The sequence below is a fragment of the Chiroxiphia lanceolata genome, chromosome 14 (genome assembly GCF_009829145.1).
Source record: "Chiroxiphia lanceolata isolate bChiLan1 chromosome 14, bChiLan1.pri, whole genome shotgun sequence".
Classification (NCBI taxonomy): domain Eukaryota; kingdom Metazoa; phylum Chordata; class Aves; order Passeriformes; family Pipridae; genus Chiroxiphia; species Chiroxiphia lanceolata.
In genome coordinates, this window is record NC_045650.1 from 8,061,816 (window position 1) to 8,085,403 (window position 23,588).

The 23,588-nt window shown below is 61.6% G+C and overlaps 6 protein-coding genes across 13 annotated transcripts in view; 2 read left to right on the forward strand and 4 right to left on the reverse strand.

The window, feature by feature from the left end:
- SRPX2 (sushi repeat containing protein X-linked 2) lies at window positions 1–4,447 on the forward strand. Its single transcript, XM_032701797.1, has 10 exons — window positions 1–81; window positions 1,849–1,932; window positions 2,019–2,210; window positions 2,336–2,512; window positions 2,869–2,995; window positions 3,080–3,201; window positions 3,318–3,497; window positions 3,626–3,759; window positions 3,834–3,955; window positions 4,267–4,447. The coding sequence occupies exons 1-10, from the start codon at window positions 12–14 to the stop codon at window positions 4,445–4,447; spliced, it is 1,389 nt and encodes a 462-aa protein (XP_032557688.1). The 5' UTR covers window positions 1–11.
- On the reverse strand, window positions 320–17,181 carry TRMT12 (tRNA methyltransferase 12 homolog). 4 transcript variants are annotated; one of them, XR_004359578.1, is made up of 10 exons: window positions 17,130–17,181; window positions 16,525–16,596; window positions 16,209–16,356; window positions 15,942–16,134; window positions 15,702–15,852; window positions 15,515–15,624; window positions 14,718–14,875; window positions 14,040–14,647; window positions 4,150–4,162; window positions 320–332 (listed from the first exon to the last, which is right to left on the reverse strand). XR_004359578.1 is itself a non-coding variant. In XM_032701801.1 (8 exons), the coding sequence occupies exons 1-8, from the start codon at window positions 17,171–17,173 to the stop codon at window positions 14,234–14,236; spliced, it is 1,287 nt and encodes a 428-aa protein (XP_032557692.1). In that variant the 5' UTR covers window positions 17,174–17,181; the 3' UTR covers window positions 13,795–14,233. The 4 variants fall into 4 exon arrangements, 3 of the variants coding, with proteins under 3 accessions (XP_032557692.1, XP_032557691.1, XP_032557693.1); XM_032701801.1 differs by lacking the exons at window positions 320–332; window positions 4,150–4,162 and having other exon boundaries at window positions 13,795–14,647; window positions 15,942–16,131; XM_032701800.1 differs by lacking the exons at window positions 320–332; window positions 4,150–4,162 and having other exon boundaries at window positions 13,795–14,647.
- SYTL4 (synaptotagmin like 4) lies at window positions 5,430–12,962 on the reverse strand. Of its 3 annotated transcripts, none has more exons than XM_032701789.1 (17): window positions 12,930–12,962; window positions 11,996–12,128; window positions 11,648–11,863; window positions 11,009–11,118; window positions 10,735–10,849; window positions 10,465–10,572; window positions 10,069–10,183; window positions 9,871–9,961; window positions 9,577–9,680; window positions 9,395–9,481; window positions 8,885–9,063; window positions 8,591–8,693; window positions 7,554–7,715; window positions 7,027–7,132; window positions 6,553–6,652; window positions 5,828–6,036; window positions 5,430–5,707 (listed from the first exon to the last, which is right to left on the reverse strand). In XM_032701789.1, the coding sequence occupies exons 2-17, from the start codon at window positions 12,103–12,105 to the stop codon at window positions 5,565–5,567; spliced, it is 2,058 nt and encodes a 685-aa protein (XP_032557680.1). In that variant the 5' UTR covers window positions 12,106–12,128; window positions 12,930–12,962; the 3' UTR covers window positions 5,430–5,564. The 3 variants fall into 3 exon arrangements, with proteins under 3 accessions (XP_032557680.1, XP_032557683.1, XP_032557682.1); XM_032701792.1 differs by having other exon boundaries at window positions 9,395–9,478; window positions 11,996–12,147; window positions 12,930–12,956; XM_032701791.1 differs by having other exon boundaries at window positions 11,996–12,147; window positions 12,930–12,956.
- The window catches only part of XKRX (XK related X-linked), a 27,292-nt gene continuing 18,999 nt past the window's right edge, over window positions 15,296–23,588 (reverse strand). Inside the window, exon 4 of the transcript XR_004359577.1 lies at window positions 15,296–15,309. The gene's annotated coding sequence lies outside the window, so the exon portion shown is untranslated. The remainder of the gene's footprint in view (window positions 15,310–23,588) is intronic.
- NOX1 (NADPH oxidase 1) overlaps window positions 15,296–23,588 on the reverse strand; it is a 14,593-nt gene continuing 6,300 nt past the window's right edge. The window contains exons 14-15 of the mRNA XM_032701796.1: window positions 21,724–21,725; window positions 15,296–15,309 (exon numbers count right to left, since the gene is read on the reverse strand). The gene's annotated coding sequence lies outside the window, so the exon portion shown is untranslated. The remainder of the gene's footprint in view (window positions 15,310–21,723; window positions 21,726–23,588) is intronic.
- The window catches only part of CSTF2 (cleavage stimulation factor subunit 2), a 7,152-nt gene continuing 742 nt past the window's right edge, over window positions 17,179–23,588 (forward strand). The window contains exons 1-12 of one of the 3 annotated variants that reach the window (XM_032701793.1): window positions 17,192–17,298; window positions 17,435–17,513; window positions 18,339–18,508; window positions 18,985–19,121; window positions 19,203–19,322; window positions 19,423–19,578; window positions 19,701–19,824; window positions 20,136–20,198; window positions 21,371–21,430; window positions 22,020–22,161; window positions 22,527–22,678; window positions 22,972–23,249. In XM_032701793.1, the coding sequence (XP_032557684.1) occupies window positions 17,241–17,298; window positions 17,435–17,513; window positions 18,339–18,508; window positions 18,985–19,121; window positions 19,203–19,322; window positions 19,423–19,578; window positions 19,701–19,824; window positions 20,136–20,198; window positions 21,371–21,430; window positions 22,020–22,161; window positions 22,527–22,678; window positions 22,972–23,249 (1,539 nt within the window). In that variant the 5' untranslated portion in view covers window positions 17,192–17,240. Of the gene's footprint in view, window positions 17,299–17,434; window positions 17,514–18,338; window positions 18,509–18,984; window positions 19,122–19,202; window positions 19,323–19,422; window positions 19,579–19,700; window positions 19,825–20,135; window positions 20,199–21,370; window positions 21,431–22,019; window positions 22,162–22,526; window positions 22,679–22,971; window positions 23,250–23,588 lie in introns of all 3 variants that reach the window. The other 2 variants (XM_032701794.1, XM_032701795.1) reach the window with 2 other exon arrangements.

Genomic DNA, 23,588 nt, shown 5'->3' on the forward strand with positions numbered 1-23,588 from the left:
GGCCCCCCAGCATGGCGCAGGAGGCGGCCCCCGTACTCCTGGTTGTCCTCGCCAGGCTGGTGTCATCCACGTGGCACGAAGGTGAGTGTGGGCACAGCGGGGCTCCCGGGGATGGCAGCCTGCAGGGTCTTTCTCCCGTTGGGGGCTCGTGCGGGGGAGGGAGGGAGGGAGGGAGTTCGAGCGATGCTGGGGGAGCATCAGTGCCTGGGGGTACTGGGTGCTTGCAGGGGTGCGCTGAGGGGCACAGAGAGGAACTGAGTGGGTGGTGGGAGGAATCCAGAGAGGAGCAGAAAACCAGCCTCTCCATCACATCCCTGCCTGCAGGAGCACAGCTTCTCCCTTACTCCCTGCTCCCACGGGAGCCATCGGCCGGCAGATGTTTGCCTGGATGGAGCACTCAACCCCAACCGCCCCACGGCTGGGCAGCTGGATCAAGGATTGCAAGCCTTGTTTGGGGGGTTTCCCCCTTCCCTGCTTCCATCCCCTCCCCTGGCCGTGCTGCCAGCACGCCTGGCTGGGGATGCTCCTGCCCAGTGCAGCCGGGGCTGCGAGCTGACCCCAGGTGAGAAGGAAAAAGGCAGCACCTCCATAAAAAGGGAACATCCCATTAAATGGCATGTTTGCCTGTGGGGACACAGTGCACGCCGTCCCCAGGGCCCCGGGGAGAGCTTGGCATATGCCCCTGGGAAACAGCCCTTCTCACCAGGTCGCCAACACGTCCCCACAGCCAGTCCCGCGGGTACCATCACTGGGCTCGCCCCCTGCTCCTCCGCTCTCCAAGGCATCACGGCAATGTGGAAAGGGCATGAGGACAAAAGGCTTGTGAACAGTGAGTGGGCGACTTGTGGGAAGCAGTAGGGAGTCACTCTGTAGTAAAGTTCGCGTCTGAAAGATTTGTAATGGAGTTTCCTCCCCGTGATGGCAGGGCTGCTGCTTGGATTGGTCCCGGCGGATATCCCCTTCCCAAAACACAGGACAGGGAGAAGATGAGATGATTGGGTGCAGCCACAGCGGGGCTGCCGCTTCTTCTGGGGTCCTTTCCCAGGCTGAGCATCCCCGCCGTGCCAGAGGGGGAGCGCGGTGGGGTGGGCTGGCGGCGAGGAGGGGGCAGCACTGGCGGGGGCCAGAGGAAACGCGGCGGAAACGTGAGCTCAGTGCTCGGGAATGCCGCGGCCGGCCGAGGCGCCGAGGGGCCGCGGGTAAGGAAGCCAGCCCTCTCCCCCTGCACGGCTTTCTCCCCACTGGCGTGTCCCTTGCCTATGAAGACACAGTGTGGGCTAGAGGGTGGCCCGCAAGGATTGCGCAAGGCTGTCTTCACCCCATCCAGGGGGCCCCTCTGCGCAGCATGGATGGCGTGAGGCCAGCAGCTCTGGCCAAGCCTCTCCAGTAGCTTCATCCTCCCTTGAAGCACAGGAAAGGGGTTGCATCCCCTCCAGCCCCCTGAAGGGGGCTGGGCAGCGTGCTTCTCATCCCTTGCTTTGGCCAGTGGATGGGCAGGAGAGAGCAGCCTTCTTCCTTCCCTTGGCATGCCCCGTGGCAGGAACGGGGCCATGGGAGCGTGTGGAAGGACTTCCCAGCAGCACGAAGCTGGGGGTCGGTGCCAGCCTACTCCGTGCCAGCACCCGTTTCCTGCCATAACCACAGTTGCTTCTGCCACTGTTTAGTCTGCGACTGGTGCCAGCACAAACCGTGTCACTGGGGACTGTGCTCGCAGTGTGCCTGGCTTAACCCTTGACAGCAGCCCCAAGGATACAGGACAGGGTCTGCCTGGAGATGGGATTGCTTGCTGGGGATGTTTTGCAGCCATGAACCACCCCATAGTCCCCTTGTCTCTTTCCTTCTCTCCAGGGTCTGGCTACTACACAGAGAGTCACACCAATGAGGTCTATGCAGAAGAAACCCCCCCTGAGCCTGCCCTGGATTACCGTCGAGGTAATGGCACCCAACCCGTCCTTTGGGTCCTCATGGGGAAACTGAGACACAGTGGGGGCCTCTCTCACCTTCCTCCTCTCCCGCAGTGCCCCAGTGGTGTGCCACACTCAACATCCACCGCGGAGATGCCACCTGCTACTCACCCCGGGGCAGCTCCTACCGCAGCAGCCTGGGGACACGCTGCGAGCTGAGCTGCACCCGCGGGTACCGGCTGGTGGGTTCCAGCGTGGTCCAGTGCCTGCCCAATCGCCACTGGTCTGGGATGGCATACTGCCGACGTGAGTGTGCCCAGCTCTTGCCTTGCCAGCACCTCCACAGGCCCCTCAGAGGCCAGTCCTGGGTGCTCTGCCCACTCACATGGCTGGCTGCCACTTCCCTCCCCTCTTTGCTCTCTCCATCCCAGAAATCCGGTGCCACGTGCTGCCAGCAGTGCTGCGGGGCTCCTACGTGTGCTCAGCAGGAGTGCAGATGGATTCCCGCTGTGACTACACCTGCCTGCCTGGCTACCAGCTGGAGGGCGACCGGAGCCGCATCTGCATGGAGGACGGGCGCTGGAGTGGGACTGAGCCAATCTGTGTAGGTAAATTTTCAACCCACGATTCTGAGGCACACAGGGGCCTCTCACCCTCCATCCCTGGGGTGTCTCCAGGTGTCACCCCACATCCAAAATGGGTATTGCCAGGTGCCAGCTCTTGCACCTCCCCATCATGGGACCCCTGGTCCCTCTGCTCCCCACAGTGCCATTAGTCCTGAAGCGCAGGCACCAGCCCAGGATTGGGGCACCCAGTGCTGGCTTTACAGCAGTTCCCAATGGCTCCAGGGTGCCTGGCTATGTGCAGCATCCCTGTGGTGGTTCAGTGCTGGGGTTGGTGCCCGGCTCTTGCAGCCCAGCCAGCATCCACAGGTTCCCCAACACCCTCTCCTCCCTGTGGGCAGACCTGGAGCCTCCCAAGATCCGCTGTCCTGACTCCCGGGAGCGGATAGCTGAGCCAGGCAAGCTGACTGCAACTGTCTACTGGGACCCTCCTCGCGTGAAGGACTCTGCTGACGGCGTCATCAAGAGGTGAGAGTGGAGGTGCCGCAGGCACTGCCAGCAAGGGCTGGAGGCCATGGGGCCCTGATGGAGAAACCCGTCTGCTGGGTTCAGGGTGATGCTGCGGGGCCCAGAGCCAGGCTCTGAATTCCCTGAAGGAGAGCATGTGATCCGCTACACCGCCCACGACCAGGCGTACAACCGAGCCAGCTGCAAGTTCAGTGTCCGTGTCCAAGGCAAGTGGGCTCCCCCGGGGCTCCCAGCTGTCTCTCCCATGGCTTCAGGCTCCACACCCCATGGCTAGGGCTGTGCTCCATCACCCCCAGCTCTCATCCAGCTCCCCTCTTCGCAGTGAGGCGCTGCCCTGTCCTGAAGCCTCCGCAGAACGGGTACATCTCCTGCACCTCCGACGGCAATAACTATGGTGCCACCTGCGAGTACCTGTGTGATGGGGGCTATGAGCGCCAGGGCACCTCTCTACGGGTCTGCCAGTCCACCCAGCAGTGGACGGGCTCCCAGCCCCTCTGCACACGTAAGTGGTGTGGGAAGGGCAGGACCTGCCCATGGCAATGCCTGGCAGTTTGAGGGGATGCTGCCCAGCAGGGTGAAGGGGTGATGGGGGGCACAATGGCACCTCCCCACACCCTTGTCTTGCCCCAGCCATGCAGATCAACACAGCTGTGAACTCAGCCGCCAGCCTGCTGGATCAATTCAACGAGAAACGTCGCCTCCTCGTCATCTCAGCCCCTGACCCCTCTAACCGCTACTACAAGATGCAGATCTCCATGCTGCAGGTGAGGAGAACCTCCTGCTGCTCCCCTCCCTACCTCTGCCTCCATCACACCCTCAATGCCTCCTTCCTCCACAGCAAGCCGCCTGTGGGCTGGACCTGCGTCACGTCACCATCATTGAGCTGGTGGGGCAGCCCCCACACGAGGTGGGACGAATCCGGGAGCACCAGCTGTCCCTTGGCATCATCCAGGAGCTCAGGTAAGGCAGATGGGAGGCTGTCCTGCAGAGCCAGGTGCCTGTGCGAGGGCACCAGGAATGGGGACACCTCTGGGGATGGCAGAGCATGAGGTTGCAGTTGGATTCGTGGATAGTCCCTTCCTCCTGCACCAGAGGGGCTTGTGCAATGGAAGGACCCCCTGGCAAGTCTGAATGTAGCATCACCAGAGCCCCACAGCGCTCACAGCCCTAAGGAAGAAGTGGGAGCCCCCACTTCAGGAGGACCTGAAGTGGGCAGGCTCAGCCCTCTGCAACCCCCCAGTCCTGACCGGTGACCCCTCCTGCACCCCCAGGCAGTTCCTGCACCTCACCCGCTCCCACTTCAACGCGGTGCTGTTGGACAAGGCAGGCACTGACCGCGAGCGCTACATCGCCCCCGTGAGCCCCGACGAGCTCTTCGTCTTCATCGACACGTACCTGCTGGGCGAGCAGGAGGCGGCTCGGCAGGCACAGAACGGGGACCCCTGCGAGTGAGCCAGCGCCGGGGACACTCTCCCTCCACTGCCCTCAGAGGATGGACACCTTCCTTTCTGCTTTTCTAGTCGCCCACCATAGAGGAGAAACAGGGTGCCAAGGACCCCCGGGGAAAGGGAGCCCATCTCTGGCTGTTGTGGCACAGAGAGGTGAACAGGGATGAGGACAGGGACCGTGTGCCAGCAGTGTCCCCACTGCCCAGCAGACAGGAGCTCTCTCTGGCTGAGGGGTTGGATGGCTCAGCTTGGCCAGGACTGTGGCAGGAGACACCAGACTGCCCTGCTCACATCCCAGGGCAGGGGGGAGACATGGAGCCAGAGCAGGGAGAGCAGGTGGGGCAGCAGTGCAACAGCCTCTAACACAGCAGCTTCAGCCTCCCCATGGCCACCCTCACCCTGTGCACAACCCTCCCATTCAGAAAGCCCTTATTAAAAGCAAATGGCCCCACATTCAGCAGAGCCTGTAGCAGCCAGCCAGGAATGCAGCCCACCCTGAGGGCTCGCCCTCCCCACTGCCACTTGCTTCCCCCTCCCACCACCCACAGGGCACCCTTCCTGGGAACTGCTTTGGCAGTAGAATATTAACTTGAAATAAATAAATTTGTATAAAAAGTCTGTGCTGGCAGATGTGTTGCTGAGAGGCCCAGAAAACAAATGTTTCCTGGGGACCATGACCCCTGGCCCCTCCAAGCTGACCCCACATGGTTCCAGCCTGGTCCCTGCAGCCAGGGCTGGGGCTGGGCTGTGCACAGCTAGGAGGATGAAGAGGACAGGGAAGGAGCAGACTGTGAAACAGAAAGGGTGGGAGGAAGAAGAATGGAAAGAAATACAAACCCAATGACATTTCAAAGCATTTTGCCTCAAGGGGAAAAAGGGAGGGTCCACCAGGACTTCAGTTCAGACTGAAATGTGGTGCAAGGCTTATGACAAAAGGAAAACCCTTTAAATGAAGCTAGGCCAAGAAGACTTTCTGCCCAAGCCTGTTTAGAGAAGGTCATGTTTATTAAAGAAGAAAAAATAATAACCCACGTTTGGCAGCCCTGCCAAGCCCTGCAGTAAGAGTGGCTCCGGAGCAGCGGTGCCAGCCCTCAGCCGAGTCCAGGTGCTGGTGCCACAGCCTACGGCCTCAGCTTGGCCATGGTGGAGCGGAGCTGGAGTGTCCCCTCTGCCCAGGAGCCCGGATACTGGCACATCTTCTGCCACAGGTTCAGCTCCTCGCCCATGGAGTCCATCCAGTCCACAGCCTGCCCGTTGCTCATGCCTGGGAGAAAGGATGGAAGTGGGCAGAAGCCACTGCCAGAGCAGGCTCCTGCTCACAGTGCAGCAGCCTCAAGAAAGGCTGCTTGTCCCCAGGGTCTGATGGGACCACAGGGCTCCTCACCATTGCCCACCCCCAGACGGACACCCCCGAGGAAGTCGTTGCTGGACAGTGGCTCCCGGTCCCAGACTGTCAGCTCCAGGCAGATGTGCTGCAGGTCCTCGGGGTTGATACCATTGTAGACAAAGGTGTGGTTGTAATGAGGGTTCAGGGTCTTCTTCACCACAGGCGTCTTCCTCTTGGAGGCTTTGTTTTTGTGCGGCAGGAGGTAGCTGGGGGAAACAATCCCTTGGATTAGCAGCACATGGGCCTTCTGCTCCGAGGGCTGGGGCACCTCAGCACCCCAGGACCTGGCCTGGAGCTGCTCTTTCCACCTTCCCTGACATGGCTCAGGAAGGACTATGACACTCTGCAAGGAGTGGTCTCTTCCCTGCCTCCTGAAAAGTCACTCAGACTGCAAGTGGTCTGGGGAGGGCAAGGACTGGAGACTCCTCGGCCCTAGTCATGCTGCCCCATAGCATGGTGACCTTTGGGAAGGGCAACTGGAGCCCTGCCCTGCACAGAGCCTTCCACCACAACCTCTCAATCAGCCAAAATCCAGGAGAGCACCTGCTACCAGGAGCATCTTGTCTCTGGTCAGACAGTGACTCTCAAGGTACCAACACAGGCAGTGCAGGGCAGCTAATGGAGAGACCCTGCCCTCCTCCAGGTCCCCACAGCAGCACTGGAAATATAGCCAGGGAGGACAGTGACTTCACTGCCTCCCCCCCCCCAGGACTCTCACTCACCCTTTGACAAAGCTGTCTGAGGTCCCCCCAGATTTGGCAGCTGTGAGGTTCTTGGCTTCTTTGATCCAGACCTGGAGCTCACCACCTTCCCCCGTTTTGCCTAGGAAAAACCCAACACATCAATTAATCAACTTCAATTTCCACCACCACAAACTTCAGGAAAGGTCCTGCTGAACACCCTTCATCCCAGGGGCATGTACAGAGCCCGGGATGCCATTTCCTCTTGCCTTCTCAAGTACTGGCCCTGCCTGCTGAGGCGAAGGTGGACAATTGCTTCATGCAGGTCCAGCCTGGTCCAGCCCCAAGGAAGCACTGGGATGGCTCAGTCAGCCTGAGGACAGCCAGGTCTGCCCTGACCCAGAGCAGCCTTGCAGGTGCTGGAGAAGGCTGCAGTAACACTACCCAGAGCCAGATCACGTGGCCACGAGCAGATCCTGCAAGGCTGCACAGACATCCTGCAGCTCCAGCACTCACCTTTCCTGCCATTCCCAGCCCCGGGGTGCTTGACAGATGGGATGTACTTCATGGAGACAACCAACTCTCCCTTGTACTGGTGGAGACCAGCAGCATCTGCCCCAGTCTGCAAAGGACGCGAGACTTACCAAACACTGCAGAGAGGCCACGGCAGACACACTGACAGCCTGGCCTGTGTGCAGCACCTCCCCAGGCTGGGACAAAGGGCTTGGCTTCTCCTAGATATGGCTGAGCTGGCACAAGTGCCTGCAAACCCTCCCCAGCATCACCAGATCACTCCAGCTCCTTTGGGATCTTATTTTGGCTCAATCACCTGAGGAACAGGTGGGAAGCTAGGCTTGAGGCAAAAGATCTGCCCTTTTTTATGACAGCACTGCTGTCTGCTTCTGGGTTGTTCATTTCTCTAAAGATTTGATTTGGCACAAGCCTTTTGGCAGCTCCCAGCTGTCTCCACACCCCTCTGCCGACAGGAGGCTGTATCCCTCACCAGGGCCAGGCAAGGGAAGCTGCAGACAGCAGGGGCACACCTTGCCATGCAGGGGCAGGAACTCCTCCAGGTGGCTGTCAAAGTTCCAGGCATCCAGTGGGACTTCCACCTCCCCCAGGAACGTGTTGCGGCCAAAGCGATCGTGGTGCCAGACCGAGAACTGCAGTGTCCTCATGAGCAGGAGGGACTTGCTAATCTCGTACTAGGGAGAGAGACCGGAAAACCCCCGGTGAGCAGGCAGCAGTAGGTAGGGACAGGCTTGGCAACCACCATCAGCCACAGCTCTCGATCAGGAAAGAAAACAAGTTTGAGGAGCAATGGATGCACACAGGAGTCTGTTCTTCTTTCTACGCCTGCTGAAACCTCAGAGTCCTGGGGCAGTGGTGCAGGAGCCCATGCTCTCCAGACAGATAGACCTCAGAGCCAGGTACCTGTCCACTCGTCCCACAACACACAGAGCTCTGCCAGCCCACAGGGCCTCAAGGGGTCACAGCACAAGACCTTAGTAAACCTGGCTGTGAGAGCCTAAAAACCAAACCACAGCTCCCACTTCCTCCTGTCTGAGAGTGCCTGGCCTCAGCAATGCACTGCCAGGCTCAGGGACAGAGTCAGCCAGTCACACCACCCCAAAGTGGCTGCAGCAGGGCTGGTGAAGGACAGTGCAAAGTTGTTCTGCCCTGGGGCCCAGAACTGCCTTACTTCTGCCTCTGCAGCTGTGCTGCTCTCCCACCAATGTAACCTGTTTCCAGGGGCCCGGAAGCCTTTGCCACGGAAGGAAATACTCGGGGTAAGCAGAATGCCCCCGAGGAATGCCAGAGGAACCAGGGACATGCCCTGTGACATGTTTACATCTGCAGCTGTGCCTCTACCCCATCACAGCACTGGGACTTGACACCACGGCCAGATCAGAGCAGCGACCCAGTCTGGGATTGGGTTTTTCCAGCTTTCAGGATGCAGTCTCTGGAACAAGTTCTCTGTAGATACCCTGCCTCAGGGTTAGGAGCCCAACTAGCCATTGGCTTGTTCCAGCAGCATTCCCAGGACTGACTACCTGCACCCCAATCCATCCCTGCTCACCTTCAGCAGCTCATTGTACAGAGGGTTGATGGTGTTGCGTTTGATTGTTGTCTTGCGTTTCCCCTGCCGGGATTTGTCAGGCAGGAGGTAGGTCTTCACGTACCTGCAGAGAGGAGCAAGCAGCACTTCACCGAGGTCCCCCCACAATTAACCCCCTCTGAGCTCCCCAGAGCAACCCCAGACTCCCTGCCTTGCCAAGACCCCGCACTTACAGCTCCCATCTCTGGTGGACACCCCACAACCCAGGTGGGCACCACCAGTGGTGCCACCAGCCATCACCCCCCTGGCTCTCACGGGTTGGAGCGCTTCCTGCCCTCGTCCCCGTAGGCCAGCTGGCGACACTCCTTCACGTGGATGAACAAGGTCTGCGTCTTCTGCTCATAGCTCAGGGAGAAGGAGATGCCTCCAGTGACCGCCACGCTGCCGAAGTCGCCGGCCTCGCTGTAAATGCTGACCATGCTCCCCAGTGTGCTCTGGAAGACATGGCAGGGCTCAGCTGGCACACCATCACTTGATGGTCCCTCTTCATCCTCAGCAAGACTCCTTCACGTGCCTCCTCCATACAGCCCCTCTCACCCTCTGTGGCTGGGGATGGCCACTGAGTGCCTCCCACACGCATGGAGGCTCCCCAGAAGAGAGCTGGGTCTCTGCATTTTGATTCCCTTCAAGGGGAGGAAGCCCCCATGCCTCAGGCTCTTGCCTCTGCACCACCCTGCCTTTTTCCCACCTAACCCATTGGCATTGCCTTTGTCCATCATTCCTCCCTGCAGCAGGGCACAGCACGGCCACACCATGGGGACTCACTGAGGAGGTGCCACTGCGCATGCTGCCCCGGGCCACCCGCTGACGATGGATCTCCACCAGGTTATCGATGTCCTCCTCTTCCTCCTCCTGCAAGGAGGGAGACAAGTCAACTGTGTGGGGAGCAGCAGGGCACAGCAGGCCAGATACCCAGCTCCTCCACCATGGCATTCCAAGGGTCTCACCAGCTCCATGTTGAGGCCAGGGACCGACTTGCTCCTGTCCCCCAAAGATCCACCATCCCCCATGAAGTCCTCGGGGCGCAGGTCGATCACCGACTTGGTGTAGTCTGCACGAGAGGTGGTGAGCAGGAGGCAGCAGCACGGAGCAGGACTAGCAGAGCCCTGCTGCTCCCTCAGACAAGGGACTGCCCCAGCCTCTCCCATCCACACCAAAAGCTCACCTCAGCCCAGGGAGAAGCAGCTGCCCACCCCTGGCCATGTTGGCACCCAAACACCCTGCACCCCTGCAGCTCTCACCTGCAGGCCTCACCACCCGCCGGGGGTTCTTCTTGAATATCGTTTCATGCTCATCCACCAAGGCGCTGCTGCGGGTCCCTGCAGTGGCATCCTGGGGAGGAGAGGTCCTGTCAGAGCAGGGCAGGGTTGGGCAACCCACAAGACTCCTGGCCCCACACCCCAGGACAGGGCTGGGCCTGCTGGAGCAGTGTCACGCACCCGTCCGTCAGAGTAAGCGTTTTTGGAGCGGAGAGGGAGGGTCAGGCTGGAGGCAGCAGGTCCTGCTGGTGCAGCAACCTGTTTTCCAGGGATGGCTCTCTCCAGAGAGTTACTCCTGCAGAGGACACAGAAAGGTCTGTCCCAGGCCACGAGCCCAGCTGGGAGAGCAAGTACTGGCTGGAAAGTACCATCTCCACACAGGCTCCCTGGAGGCACATAAGCTCCCTATAACACGCCAGCCTGGGAGCAGAGGACATGCCTGCCCAGGGACAAGTTTCAGCCTAGCCAAAAGAGCTAGCTCCCCCTCACTAGACCAAGAAAACACACTTCAAAAGAAAGTCCTCATTCTTTTCCAGCCAGTCTTGCCAAGGACAACCCATCTGGGGAGCCCCTCACCTGCCCCCCCCATCACCAGGACTAGATCTGTAGCCATCCAGGCTCATGTTTTCCATGGACTCTGTGTCACTTTTGCCATCCCGAGGGTCTGAGGCATCTGGAAACAAACTGCAGACAAACAAAACCACAGGTATGTCCTGTCTGGCAAGGAAATTGGTCTGAGAGAGCTTCTGTGCCATCAATAATCCAAGCAGGGCGGCAGCATTGCTCTCATCCCCACAGCAGATGAGGGCTGGTGCCTGGAGCAGGTAGGACAGCGGGGATTCTTACCTGGACTCCTCCCGGGGTGCAGGGGGGCTCGGCTGCCGGGCTGCAGAGGAGCTTTTGGGCTCACCAAGCTGAGCTTTCTGGAGGAGGGTTTGTCCCACAGTCTCTCTTTTGCTGGCTGGAAGGAGAGAGCATCAGGAGGACCTCTGCTCCAAGCCCATTGCCCGAAGCAGGAGCCGCTTCCATTCAGCTCCACACTGTGCAAGGTGCACTGGGGAAAGGGGAAGCATCCCAGATGGTTGAGCTGTGGGAGGAGGCGTTGCTGTGGCACCCCTACCTGCCGGCCTGTGCCGCAGGGACAGCCGCACCATGTCGCTGCCCAGGTGGTTGGCGAAGCGGTTGACCCTCTGGTCGTAGAACCAGTCACCTGTTGTTTTCTTCAGCTCACTGCAGGGCAGGGAGGGGGGGGGCAGGAAAGGGCAGTGGGGGGCTGATCCTTGCACCCCAACCCACCCTTGGTGCTCCCACCACCCAAGGAGAACACAGACACAGTGGGCATGATCGGCAGGCGACTGGGCAGAGACAATTCACTGGGCAGTTGACGGGCTCAGCTACGTCCCCAGTAAACATGGGAGCAAGACAGGTTTTATAGGACAAGGGAGGCCAAAAAGGAGGAAACCTGGGATACTTGAAACACAGGCTGTGCAAGGGGAACTGTGCTGGAGTCAAGTAAAGGGGGGAGGAGGAGTGAGGAGGGCATGGAGCAGTCACAAGATTGGGGTATGACTCAATTCTCCATCACCCAACCATGGAAACCCACTCCAGGAGCAACAGCAGAGCCAGCTGTCCTCCAGTGAAGAGGACCAGCTAGGCTAGGAAAGGCCAGACATGGGGCATCAAGCTGGGGAGCCTGGGAAGAGGAAAGGAACAGGAAGCACATGCAGAAGGTCTCTGCCACTTGTCCCCAGGTACTCACGCCTCCTTGGTGCAGACTTTGCAGCGCCAGGAGCTGTTGGGGCTGTAGGAACGGCAGTCCCGACACACCAAGTGGTTGCAGCCCCGGCACGTGTTGGCCTTGGCGCTGACACGGCTCAGGCTCTGCTGGCAGCGGGCGCAGGTCCGCTCGCTGTACCGCTGGCTGCCCCGCTTGGCTCCCTTGCGCCGGATGTCCAGTAGCTCATTCTTCAGGCGCCTGCTTAGACCCGACACCGGGAGCTGTCAGAGCCGCCCCGGGGAACCCCCATCACCAGCACTCTCACTCCTCCACCCACTTCCAGAGCAAAGCAGGGAACCAGCTTCTGCCCAGCCCCAGACACGTCCACACCTGATCCTCCTCTCCTCTGCTTTACGGAGCTCCTCGTCGCGCTGCAGGACCTGCAGGATCAATTCTTTTTCCACGTCCGACAGGAAGGACAGATCCACGGCTTCCGACATCGCTGCACTCGGGATCGCCGACCCTGGCCAGATATGTCCGTGCTAGGGACATGCCAGCCGCTGAGCCCGGCGGCTCCCGCCCCGCGAGGTGCTCCGTGCGCGCTCCCCGGGCTGGACCGGATCGCGGCACCCGGGACAGCGGTCCGCCCGCCGCCTCCACCGCCCTGCTCTGGGCTGGGCTCGGGCCGCCTGCCAGCCCCGCCGCCCCGGTGACCTCAGCCGGCTCCGTGGGACCGCGCTGACGCCCAGCACCCGCGGGCAGCCCCGGCAGGAAGGAGCCGCCCCGGGCTGCCGCTCCCACGAATGCAGCGGGGCCCGGAGCTGCCCGACCCCCGTGGAGCCGCCGGGAGCGGACACGCTCCAGGAGCCGCGACGGGGGCAGGATCCGGTCCGGAGGCGCCGGCACCGGGACCCGGGTGGCTGCGGCCGCTCCAGCCCCGAAGGAGCAGGGGCGCCTGCTCGGGGGGCTGTAGCTCAGCCCGCTGCCCACCCGGGACCGCCGGCACCGCCGAGACGGAGTTTCCCGTCCCCGCAGCCGCGCCCCGGGGAACAAGGGCTGATGGGACGGACCCCGGGCTCCTCTCTCGGGGGGGGGTCCGGGGCCGCCGGCACCGCGCTCGCAGCGCGGCCACTCGCACCGGGCAAGCACCGGCCCCGACCCGGACACCGCGGCTCGACATCTCAACCACAGAGGGACACCCGGCACCCCCAGGCATCCCCCCAGCCGAGGGATCCCCGGTGCCCCCCATCCGCGGAGGAACCCCTTGTACCCTCCGACCCCCCACCAGTGGAGGGACCCCCGGTCCCCACGACCCTCCCGGTACCTGCGGCGGCTCCGGCCGACGCCTCCCGGAGCGGGGAGGTGGAGCCGGGGGGGCGGGGGGGCGCGGCGCCGGAGCCTTAAAGGAGCCGCGCCCGCCGCACCTGCGGCATGGACGGGGTGGCCCGTGCGGGAGGCGGTGCCCGCGCCCTCCAGCCCTTGTCCCGCTTGAGCTGCGGCCCCTGCACCGCGGGACGCTTTCCTCCCGCACGACTGGGCAGGGCCCGGTGCCCCACGGCCCTGGCTGGAAGCGCAGCTGCTCCCGAAGAGCGCAGAGCCCACCGCCACCAGAACTGCAGGGCGCCCTCCCGGGGTCTCCAAGGAGAAGGACTGAAACCCCAGCCGCGCGGCCGTGGTGTCCTCCCGCCGCAAGGCTCCAGCCTCTGCCCTTGTCCTTCGTGACAGAGATACGGCCACGGCAGGGCCCTTGTCACAGCCCACGGGGGCACAGGCAACACGGGAACCGCGAGCGCACGCCGCAGGACAAGGCGTGGGGCTGGGAAGCAGCCAGCTGGGAGCAGCCCTGAGCAAACGCGAGGACGCAGCTCTTCCCACACTTTCGGCCGCACCCCGGGGCTCCCCGTCACGGGATTGGAGAGCCAGAGGCTCCCAGCCCTACAGAAGATGAGACACCGACACGAGAAAAAACATGGGGACGCCAAAGGGCCAGTGGGAGCTCCCTCATGCGGCAGAGGTTCTCTCCATCAGGGGTACACACACAATACTTAGAGGGCTTTGGGCTTGCAGGCAGAGGATGCCAGCAGAGGTTTTGCTCTCTGAGCCCCTCCCCACACCCCTCTGGGACCTGGCCTTCCCAGGCCCCCATGCTTGCACCAGCGTTCACATTTTAACTGGACACCAACAAGAGATATGAGAAACATCTTTATTTCTGAAAAAATGTAAGAAGAAGCCAAGATAAACAGCCCTGTTTCCAGTACAATAAAAAAGCACATTGGTAAATATGACCACAAAGCCCGTCCCCAACCTATTGAAATGAACCCAGCAGGAACCCGAGGTTTTTCAGCCCTGTGGTTTTCTCCTGTGTGGAAACAGGGCTGAAAGTGCCACCACATGTCCAAAATCTGGGCAGCGACTGGCAGAGTCGGGGCAAGACTCATCTCACTGCATCCTTGACTTGGATCCTGGAGGGATCTCCCAAGGGAGCACATCCCTGGGTACTCTGGGCACAGGGAGGCACTGCTGGGCAGGGGACATAAGGCACATCCAGGCTGGCAGCAGGACACTGCTCCTAGTACTGTGATAGCACCATTCCATGGGAGCTGGAGCCCCGACAGGGCCCATTCCCAGCTACGTGGGCAGTGCTGGCCGGCACTCGAGGTCCAACACGAGGTGATGGACGTGGGGTGCGTAGGACTTCACTGCCTCAATGTGCAGGATTCTGGTGTGCCACAGCCGCCCATGCAGCTCCACCAGCAGTCCCTGGATCCGCGTTGCTGTGGTTTCAGCCCACCTCTGCCACTCGGGTCTGATCCTGGCCCCCACTGTCTTGTTCCCAGTGTCCTCCATTGGGTGCTGTGCCTCTGGAGACCCCCACTCAGCTGGCAGGATCGGGGTCGGTGCAGGGGGAGTCTCCACGTTGTGGTGGATGTGGAGAACCCCACCCGTGTCCCTCTTGAGGACACGGCAGGCCACTGGCCAGCCTTCCTCCGAGCTGGGGATCAGCCCCAGGTTCACCCGGTCGGCCGTGTCCCGCAGCTCCAGCTGGGAGGAGAGGGGAGGTGAGGGGATGCCCGGTGCGGATGGGGGCCCGCGGCCGGGCAGCGGTGCTCACCTGCCGGCTGTCCCCGTAGTGGATGTGGCACCGATCCTGCACCCCGTTCAGTGCCAGGGCCCGGCGCAGGGCCTCCACAGCGTGGACATTCCACTCACAGGCATGGACAAAGGCGGCTCCCGCATGAACCAGGAACGGCAGCGTGAAATAGCCGATGCCTGCGGGTAGGAGGTGGCAGTGGCTGAGGGCAAGGACCTGCTGGAGACCCGTGCTCCTCCCTGGAGTCAGGGCGGGGTACACGCTGTCATCCCTGCTCTCCAAAACTGCTTTGCTCTGGGTTGGAACGAGCCCAAACACTCAGTAAATGGAAGTTCATCCCTCCCTCCTCTGCAAAAGCAAAATCTGTCTTGAAAAATGTTTAGAGGAGCTTATTTTACCTTCAGTCTCTGGCCATCAGCTCAAAACCTGCCCTGCTTCCACTCTGTGCAGGAGTGCCCAGACTAACATTTAATTACTCCAGAGCAGTTTTGTGGGTGCCACATCCCTTCAGTGTAGCACAAATTGGAAGCACTAACTTCCCTAAGCACAAAACAGCAGCAAATCTTTCCCCTGCATCCAAATGATTCCCTCAAGCAGCAGTGCTCTGCCGATCCTGAGTGCAAGGTCATCCTAAGTGTCCAAAGGCAGCAGGGACACAAGAGGGACAGAAGTACCAGGATAGCTGAGGGCTCACAAACAGGGTGGGAGCTCTAAGCCTAAGTATTTTTCATTCCAGGCTGGAAATGACATCTGGATGCCATCTGCATCACTGTTCTCTGCCTGCCCACCCTGCCAAAGCCCTTCTCCATCCCCATTACCTGCATAAAGATCCACCAGGACCTCCCCAGAGCAGGGCAGTGAGGCCACCCGCAGCTTCTCCGTGATGTTTCCCGGTGAGAACATGCACTTGGTCACGTCGAAGGTGTACCTGGAAGACCCCGCCGGGATGGTGAAGGTGGTCCCTTCCCTGTGCCGGCCACATCCTGCACCGTGGCTCCTGCCTACCTGATCCCATTGTCCACGTGCTCCACCCAGCCGTCCTGGCCCAGCAGCAGGGTCACACTGGGGGTCCGCATCCCGTCTGGCAACACCCGTCCTCGCCTGGCTATCCGCCGGGCACCCAAAGCCGAGGCCACCGTCTCCCAGAGCACTGGACCTGGAACACACCCATCCCAGGAGATTTGGGAAAGGCCAGAACAGGTTCTGTGGGCAGGATCAGGGCAGGCAGACCCTGCTCCTCCTTACCCAGGCTCTCCCACGGTGCAGCCCTGAAGCTGTCCTCACTCAGCAGCACCAGGTCCCCGTGCCGCTGCCAGGCATGGGGCACATCCTGCTCCAGCTCCTCCGACCAGCTCCCGCCCAGCAGCTGCCGCAGCTCATCCCGCAGCCTCTGGGCAGGTGCCTGTCGCCGGGATGCCCTGGAGGGGACAGGGTCCTGCTGCAGGGATGTGGCACGTGGGGCTGAGACCTCATCGCCCCATGCAGGGCTCGGGGCAAGGGGGCTCTCCTGACCTGGATCCAGACCAGCTCACAGGGCATCTCCAGGGGAAGGCACAGCTGGGAGAGCTTCTCCTCCAGCACGGGCAGGGCCATGCGGCCCCCTGGCACCTGCTGCAGCTGGTAGCGCCTGTCCAGCAGCTGCTTCTCTTCCAAATGCTCCCTGCAAGGCCAAGGCCTGGTCAGGCCCTTCCAGCTCTGCAGACCCTCCTGGTGCAGGACTGGCCCTGTGACCCTCCTCCCAGCCAGTCCCACCATCACCTGCTGGAGCAGCACAGGGCTCCCATTATCCCCTCGCTCCCGTTCCGCCCCCCGTTCCCATTCCCCTCACCTGAGGCGCTGGGCGAGCCGCCGCTCCGTGGCTAGTGCAGGGATGGGGATGGAGATGTCCTTGGCTTCCATCCTGCCAAGCCCCGGAATGGAGGGACTTCACTGGGTGCCAGGGACATCGGAGCCCTGGCTGCTGCCCGGGGCAGGGGCTGGGGGCACTGGGGACAGGGTGACCGGGGTGGTGGGGTGTCCTGGGGGTCGTGTCCCGGGGAATGGGATGCTCTGGGTTCGGGCAATACGGATGGGACGGAATGGCGTGCCTGGCAGTGGGGCACCCCAGGGGATGGGGTGTCTGGGGGGTAGAGTACTTCAGAGGGGGCGTACACTAAGGGTGAGGTGTCCCAGGGGATTAGGAGGATTGGGCACCCTGGGAGTGGGGTGCCTGGGGGTCTGACGGGACAGGGTGCCCTGGGATCGGGGCTCTCGGGGATGGGGTGCCCGGGGTGGGATACCCGGTGGGCTGTGCCTCAGGGCCGGTGCCCGGAACTGCACCACCGAGGCCGCGGGGCTGCTCCAGGAGCTGGCACCTCCTGACCGGCTGTGCCAGGAGTGCTCCCCAGGGCCACAGTCGGGGTCCCGCTCTCGGTCCGGGGGTCGCGGTCCTACCGAGCGTTTCCCGCCGGAGCACTTTCCGAGAGCGCCGCCGCCATGTTTCTGCGGGCGGAGGCGGAAGCGGGGGGTCGGTGTGTGCGCGGACCGGAAGTGGCCGGCGGCGCGATGGCGGGTCTGTCGGTGCGGGACCCGGCCGTGGATCGGTCCCTGCGCTCCGTGTTCGGTGAGAGGGGCCGGACTGAGGGACAGCACAGGGGCAGGGACGGGGAAGGGACGGGGCATCAGGCGGGGTCCCCCCCGCCCCTCGCCTTTGGGCCGGTCCCAGCCGCGCTGACCGGCGGCTCCGTCTGTGTCCACAGTGGGGAACATCCCGTACGAGGCCACCGAGGAGCAGCTGAAGGACATTTTCTCGGAGGTTGGGCCCGTGGTCAGCTTTAGGTGAGAGCGGCCGCTGGCCTCCCCTGCGTCCCTCTGCTCCGCCCCAGACCGGGCTCTGGGAACCGCGGAGTCGGGAATCCTTAGCATTGGAAAAGACCTCTAAGGCCATCGAGTCCAACCGTTCCCCCAGCACTGTTACGCTAAACCACGTCCCCAAGTGCCACATCCACACACCTTCTGAGCATCCCCAGGGATGGTGAATCCACCACTTCCCTGGACAGCCTGTGCCAATGCTTGACAACAAGTGAAGAGCTTTCCCTAATATCCAGTCCAAACCTCCCCTGGCACACCTTGAGCAGAGCAGCATCTGCTGGGGGTTGTGAGGCTGTGGCAGGTGTGCTCAAGGGCTGAGGGGCTGTGCTTTGGTCACCTGGAGATGGAGCACACAGAGCACAACAGAGGGACATGGTCTGGAGGGGCCACCCTGCTGTGGCAGAGGAGTGCTCAGGCTCTGGGCAGGCTCTGTGCTCCTCAGTCCCGCCCCAGTGTCTCCCAGGGGTGTTTCCCAGGTCCTGAAGAGCTCTCAATTAAGAGCTTTTGAGCTCCAGGAGCATCCAGTCCCATCCTGTGCCCCTACGAGCTGCCTGGTGGGGTCAGAGTTCCTGCACACCAGAGCTTTGGGAACACCCCTCCCAGAAGCCAGGAGACCCTTTGACTCTGGCTTAGGGAAGACTTAGCCAGCCTAAGCCTGGCATCAGTGCCTTCACTGCTCCCAGCACACCCGTAGGGTGTATCCCAGCAGCTCCTCCCTTGCTTTGGGAGCTCTGGGCGCTGCTGGGTGCCCACCCTGCCCTCAGCAGCGGTGTCCCTCCCCTCCCTGCGCAGGCTGGTGTATGACAGGGAGACGGGGAAGCCCAAGGGATATGGGTTCTGTGAGTACCAGGACCAGGAGACGGCGCTGAGCGCCATGAGGAACCTGAACGGGCGCGAGTTCAGCGGGAGGGCCCTGCGCGTCGACAACGCCGCCAGCGAGAAGAACAAGGAGGAGCTCAAGAGTGAGTCTGAACTCTGGGGTGGACCTGGCCCTGGCAGTGCTGCAGAGCAAGGTGGTGCTCTCCTGTGTGGCTGTGAGAGCTGACTTGTTCTAAGGGGTGTTGTGAGTGGCTCCCCAGAGGGGTGCGTGGGCTCAGTGCTGTGTTTTCACTCCCAGGTGACCACAGGATCTTTTAGGTTGGAAAAGATCTCTTAAGATCAAGTCCAGACTTTGACTAAACACTACCTTGTCAACTAAACCACAGCACTAAGTGCCACATCCAGTCTTTTCCTAAACACCTCCAGGGATGGTGACTGCCACCTCCCTGGGCAGCCCATTCCAATGCCTGACCACCCTTTGTGTTAAGAAATTCCTCCTGATATCTCCCTGTTTTCACTGCCCCCCCTTTCCCTGTAGTGGGGTGGTGCTCCCCTCCTCATGACCCCATTGCCCACTGTCGGTTCATGTTGCCATACAAGGTCACCAACTGTGTTTCAGGCTTGGGCACAGGTGCCCCCATCATAGAGTCACCCTACGGGGACCCTGTGAACCCCGAGGACGCTCCCGAGTCCATCAGCCGGGCAGTGGCCAGCCTGCCCCCCGAGCAGATGTTCGAACTCATGAAGCAGATGAAGGTGAGTGCAGGAGGGCACAGCTCCCACTGCCACTGCCCCGTCACACCTTGTCAGAGCTCTAACCCGTGCGTGTCTTCTCAGCTGTGTGTCCAGAACAGCCCCCAGGAAGCCAGGAACATGCTGCTGCAGAACCCCCAGCTGGCCTATGCCCTGCTGCAGGCTCAGGTGGTCATGAGGATCGTCGACCCCGAGATCGCACTGGTTCGTCCCTTGCTGCTCATCCGGGGTCGGGAGCATGTCAGTGGCAGCCTGTGTGGAGTGGGAGTGGGAAAGAACTTCTTTCTCCTTTTTCTCGCCCTAGAAAATCCTGCATCGCCAGACCAGTGTTCCTCCTCTGATCCCAGGTAACCAGCAGCCAGTGCCAGGGCCAGGACCTGGGCCAGGACCAGGGCCTGGGCCAGGGCCCAACACGCAGCTGAACCCACAGAACACCCCTTCGTCCCAGCCACAGCCCATAGTAAGAGCCTGCATGACACATGAGCTGTGCAGGGAAGATGGGCAGTGCCAGCTCCAGCTCTTCCAGCTGGGTGCATACCTGGGTGACCAGACATCCCTGAACTCCAGTGTCTCTCCTGGCAGGGTGGGATGCATGTGAACGGTGCTCCTCCTCTGATGCAGCCACCCATGCAGGGGGGAGTGCCGGCCCCAGGGCAGATGGCAGCCCCTGTGCAGGGCCCAGGACCCGGCCCCATGGCTCCAGGAGGTGAGTTTGGGCCGAGCCACCCCACCTGTGGGCACATAGGTCCTGCAGACACCCCCCTTTGCCTTCCCCCTGACTGGAGGGCTTGGCCCCATGAGAGCACATGTGGTCCCATACAGCACGTTGTGGTTGTAGCTGCTGCCAGGGGCAGGCTGGAATGTTGGATTATCTCTGGGGGGGACCAACACCAAGGAAATAAACCTGCGGATACTCCCCCAGGAGCTGGGAGGGGGAAGGTATTTGGGGCCAAAGGAATGGGTTAGTGGTGCAGGGATGGCTGAGGAGGGGTCTGATCTCTGCCTTTCCTCTCCCAGGTGGGCTGCAGCCACAGGTTGGGATGCCGGGCGCAGGGCCTGTCCCCTTGGAGCGCGGACAAGGTAAAACACGTGGTTGGTGCTGTGTGTGGGGTGAGCCTCCCTCCAGCGGGGCCCAGGCTGTGGGTGCTGAGCAGTGCAGCATCCAGAGCCCCTGCCAGCCACCTGCAACCTGGCTGCGCCTGCCCCTGGGGCAGCTCCACAGTGCTGGGCTGTGGTAGCACAAGGCTTAGCCACAAGGCTGTGGTAGCAGCTCTCTGGCTCCCAGGACTCAGCCCGTGCACCGGTTTGCTCGTTCTGTGCTATGCTGTGCAGTCGTGCCCTGGAAGCCAGGGAGAGCTGCCAAGCCCCGCCGAGCGGGATGTGCCTGTGTTTTCCATCTCTGTGAGCCCCTGTCTGTACCTGTGCTTGTGCGGGCAGGCAGAGCTTGCTTTTCTCTGGTCGCTGTCCTGCTCCTTTGCTGCCTGCGTACTGGGAAGCAGCTGGTGCGGCCACTGCGTCCTCCCCCGCCGTGCCCAGCAGAGGGAGCTGGGCCTCCGCTTTGGCTTGAGGCTTAGCTGGGAGTTTCCCGGGGAGTGACGGCTCGGCTTTCCCTCCGCAGGCACGGTCTGTATGGCCCAGCCCCGTAGCCAGATTCCTTATGGTCCACGTGTTGCCATGTGCCAGGGCTAGGGAGACCTGAGCGTTCTTGTTCTCCCAGTAACAAAGCATGCAGGCACCTGACACTCCTGTTGTCTTGACTTGTGTCCTAGGCCTTGTTTCAGGAATGTGGTAAACCTGGTCTGAGATACTTTGGCCTTAGGGGTAGTTGACTCTTGTTTTCTTTGGAGTGGGCAATGTCTTCCTGAGAACAACCTGGTAGTTCTTGGCACCCGAAAGGTTTTGGAGAGCAGAAACTGTGGGCAGGGGCAGAAGTAGGAGCTGGCTGGTTGTTTGTTGTGGGGCCAATGTGGCCCCACAGAGTGCCACGTCTTTTGGCAGGTTGTCTTCCTTCCCTGCCTCTCTCCCTGAGCAAGGGAAGGACTGTGCCACGCTGGCCGTGCTGCCTGTGGTGACAGAGGTGGTGTTAATGGAAGAGGTCAATGAAGCCAGATCTGCAGCATCTTCTCTGTAGGCTTTCCTGGGGACTTTAGGAAGTGTGATCTTGCAGGCAGCACTGTCTCCAAGGCTGGATGCATGTGTGCACACACTATTTACGTGTCTGCTCTTTCCCTCTTTTCCTGCTGCTTGCCCAGGGAACCTGCAGCTCTCGCCCGTGGGACCTGCCAGGCCTGCGTCTATCGAACGCGTCCAAGGTATCCCAGCACCCGCCAGCTCCTTCCTCCCGTGGAGCTCATTGTGGAGTGTGCAGAGAGCAGCTTTCACCCTGCTATGCTGAGACCTGGGGACTGGCATATCCCTCCCTGTAGCCTGGCAGGGTTAAGAGGAGGAGGAGGAAGGATTTCCTTTAGGGCCGCAGGAGAGAACAGTCTAGAGCCATGCATGGAGCCTCCAGTGGAAAAGGAGAGCCTGTTTGGAGAGGGCTTTTGCCTAGGGTCCAGCCTCCTTTGACACTGCACTTCCAGGAGTCTTCCAGGTCTTGCTTTACTCCTGGCCCCACATCATCAGGGTGTTGATGCCCACGCTTGTAGGGATTGCCATGGGAGCACCCACGCTTGGTTTGACCCCTGATGCCATAAGGAGCCTGAGGTAGATCCAGGGAGGAAAAAGAGAGGAATAAAATCAGGAGCCAGGAAAGGGGCTTTGGTGTGCTCCAGCCTTGGGTGTGGGGCTGCCTCCCCAGCAGTGCAGCCGACCCACACCCGGCCCCAGAGCGCCGGGGACGGTCTCGGCACGGCACTGGTCATGCAGATCCTCACGAGCTCTTGTGTGTCTCCCTGGCAGTGCCCATGCCAGACCCGAGGGCCCCTATGCAGCGTGGACCTCTACCTGCTAGTGGCCCGCCGCCCCGAGGCCTTTTGGGAGATGCCCCGAATGACCCTCGCGGAGGGACCCTGCTCTCAGTCACTGGAGAAGTGGAGCCCAGGTGAGGGGAGAGGGAAGGAGAGGAACCCTTGGCACTGTCCCCTGCCCAAGGGTGACCTCTCACTGAGGACAGGGATGGCACCAGCCTTCCGGGAGTCACTGCTGCCTGGTCGGAGGCCTGTGTGCTGCCGACCGTGGGGGCCAGCCCGTTTCCCCGGGGACGGGACATCCCCGGGGTGATGGCAGCTGCCCTGTGGCATGGGGCCACCAGCACCTATCCCTGTGTCAGCCTCACCCTCCTCCCCTGCGGCCGGCTTCGGGGGCAATCCCAGCGCTCTGCCCAGACCGTGCCAAGCCAGCGTCTGATTCACACTCTCTCGCTTTCTCTCCTCCTCCTGCTTTGCTCTCCTCGTCTCTCTGCATCAGAGGTTACCTTGGGCCGCCCCACCAGGGAGCCCCTATGCACCATATGCCTGGTCATGACAGCCGTGGCCCCCCCCATGAGATGAGGGGGGGACCCATGGGAGAACCCCGACCACTGATGGGAGAGCCGCGGGGGCCCTTGATGGACGCTCGAGGTGAGAGAGGGGGCATGAAATACTGGGTGGCTTAGAGCATGCAGGCAAGAAGAGTAGAGCCAGCTGCCCTGACCTGAGGAGTAGGAAGGGGGTTTGGGCAGTGAAATGACTGACACCAGGCAAGGAGGGACTGTCCCAGGGTGCAAGGGACTTTCTCCAGGCATGTCCCCTCTGCCCCCAGCCCTGCACCTTTTGGGTGCTTCCTATCCCCCAGACAAAGGAGGCACAGGCTCGCTCCCACACTCCCTGCAGCGCTGCTTCCTTCAGTACCTTACCTTGTCTTTCCTCCACAGTTGGAAGAGATCCCCGAGGGCTGGAGCCACGAGGATTGGAACCACGTGGGCTGGAGCCCCGGGTGCTGGAGGCACGAGCGCTGGAGGCACGAGGCCTGGAGCCGCGGGTCCTGGAGCCACGAGTGCTGGAAGCCAGGGCCATGGAGGCCAGGGTCCTGGAGCCCCGGGGCCTGGAGCCTCGAGGGCCTGGTCCCAACCCACGTGGCCCCATGCCCGGTGGGATACAGGGTCCTGGGCCACTTAACATGGGAGCCAGTGGCCCACAGGGGCCCCGCCAGGTACACACGTCTCTGCTCAGCTGCTTGGGCACCGACGGCATCCTGTAGATTGGGGCTGGGTGGAGGGTGTCACACAGAGCAACACCTCTGGGAAGCATAAGGCCTTGGACACTGGCTCTGGGTCCCATCTCCCCAGGCACTGCCCATCTGCTGGGGACAGGACAAGGCTCAAGCTTCTCTCCACCTCTTCCTGGCATGCAGGAAGGAGTGCAGGAGTTGGAGGGAGAGGAGAGCATGTAAAACACGTGGTGTCCTGTCTCTCATCATACTCAGGCATCTTCAGGCTGTCCGAGGGCATCCATCAGATATCTGCATTACCTTCCTGGAATTGTATGGTTG

Coding starts and splice junctions, on each gene's coding strand:
- SRPX2 (XM_032701797.1), top strand. CDS start 12: ATGGCGCAGGAGGCGGCCCCCGTACTCCTGGTTGTCCTCGCCAGGCTG. Junction 2,211..2,335: donor TGGGATGGCATACTGCCGAC/GTGAGTGTGCCC, acceptor TCTCCATCCCAG/AAATCCGGTGCCACGTGCTG. Junction 2,996..3,079: donor GCTGACGGCGTCATCAAGAG/GTGAGAGTGGAG, acceptor TGCTGGGTTCAG/GGTGATGCTGCGGGGCCCAG.
- SYTL4 (XM_032701789.1), bottom strand. CDS start 12,105: ATGTCGGAAGCCGTGGATCTGTCCTTCCTGTCGGACGTGGAAAAAGAA. Junction 11,119..11,647: donor AAAGTCTGCACCAAGGAGGC/GTGAGTACCTGG, acceptor CCTGCCCTGCAG/TGAGCTGAAGAAAACAACAG. Junction 9,482..9,576: donor CTGGCCTCAACATGGAGCTG/GTGAGACCCTTG, acceptor CCCTCCTTGCAG/GAGGAGGAAGAGGAGGACAT.
- TRMT12 (XM_032701800.1), bottom strand. CDS start 17,173: ATGGCGGCGGCGCTCTCGGAAAGTGCTCCGGCGGGAAACGCTCG. Junction 16,135..16,208: donor GTGAGCTGGTCTGGATCCAG/GTCAGGAGAGCC, acceptor ACATCCCTGCAG/CAGGACCCTGTCCCCTCCAG. Junction 15,625..15,701: donor CACGTGGACAATGGGATCAG/GTAGGCAGGAGC, acceptor GGGGTCTTCCAG/GTACACCTTCGACGTGACCA.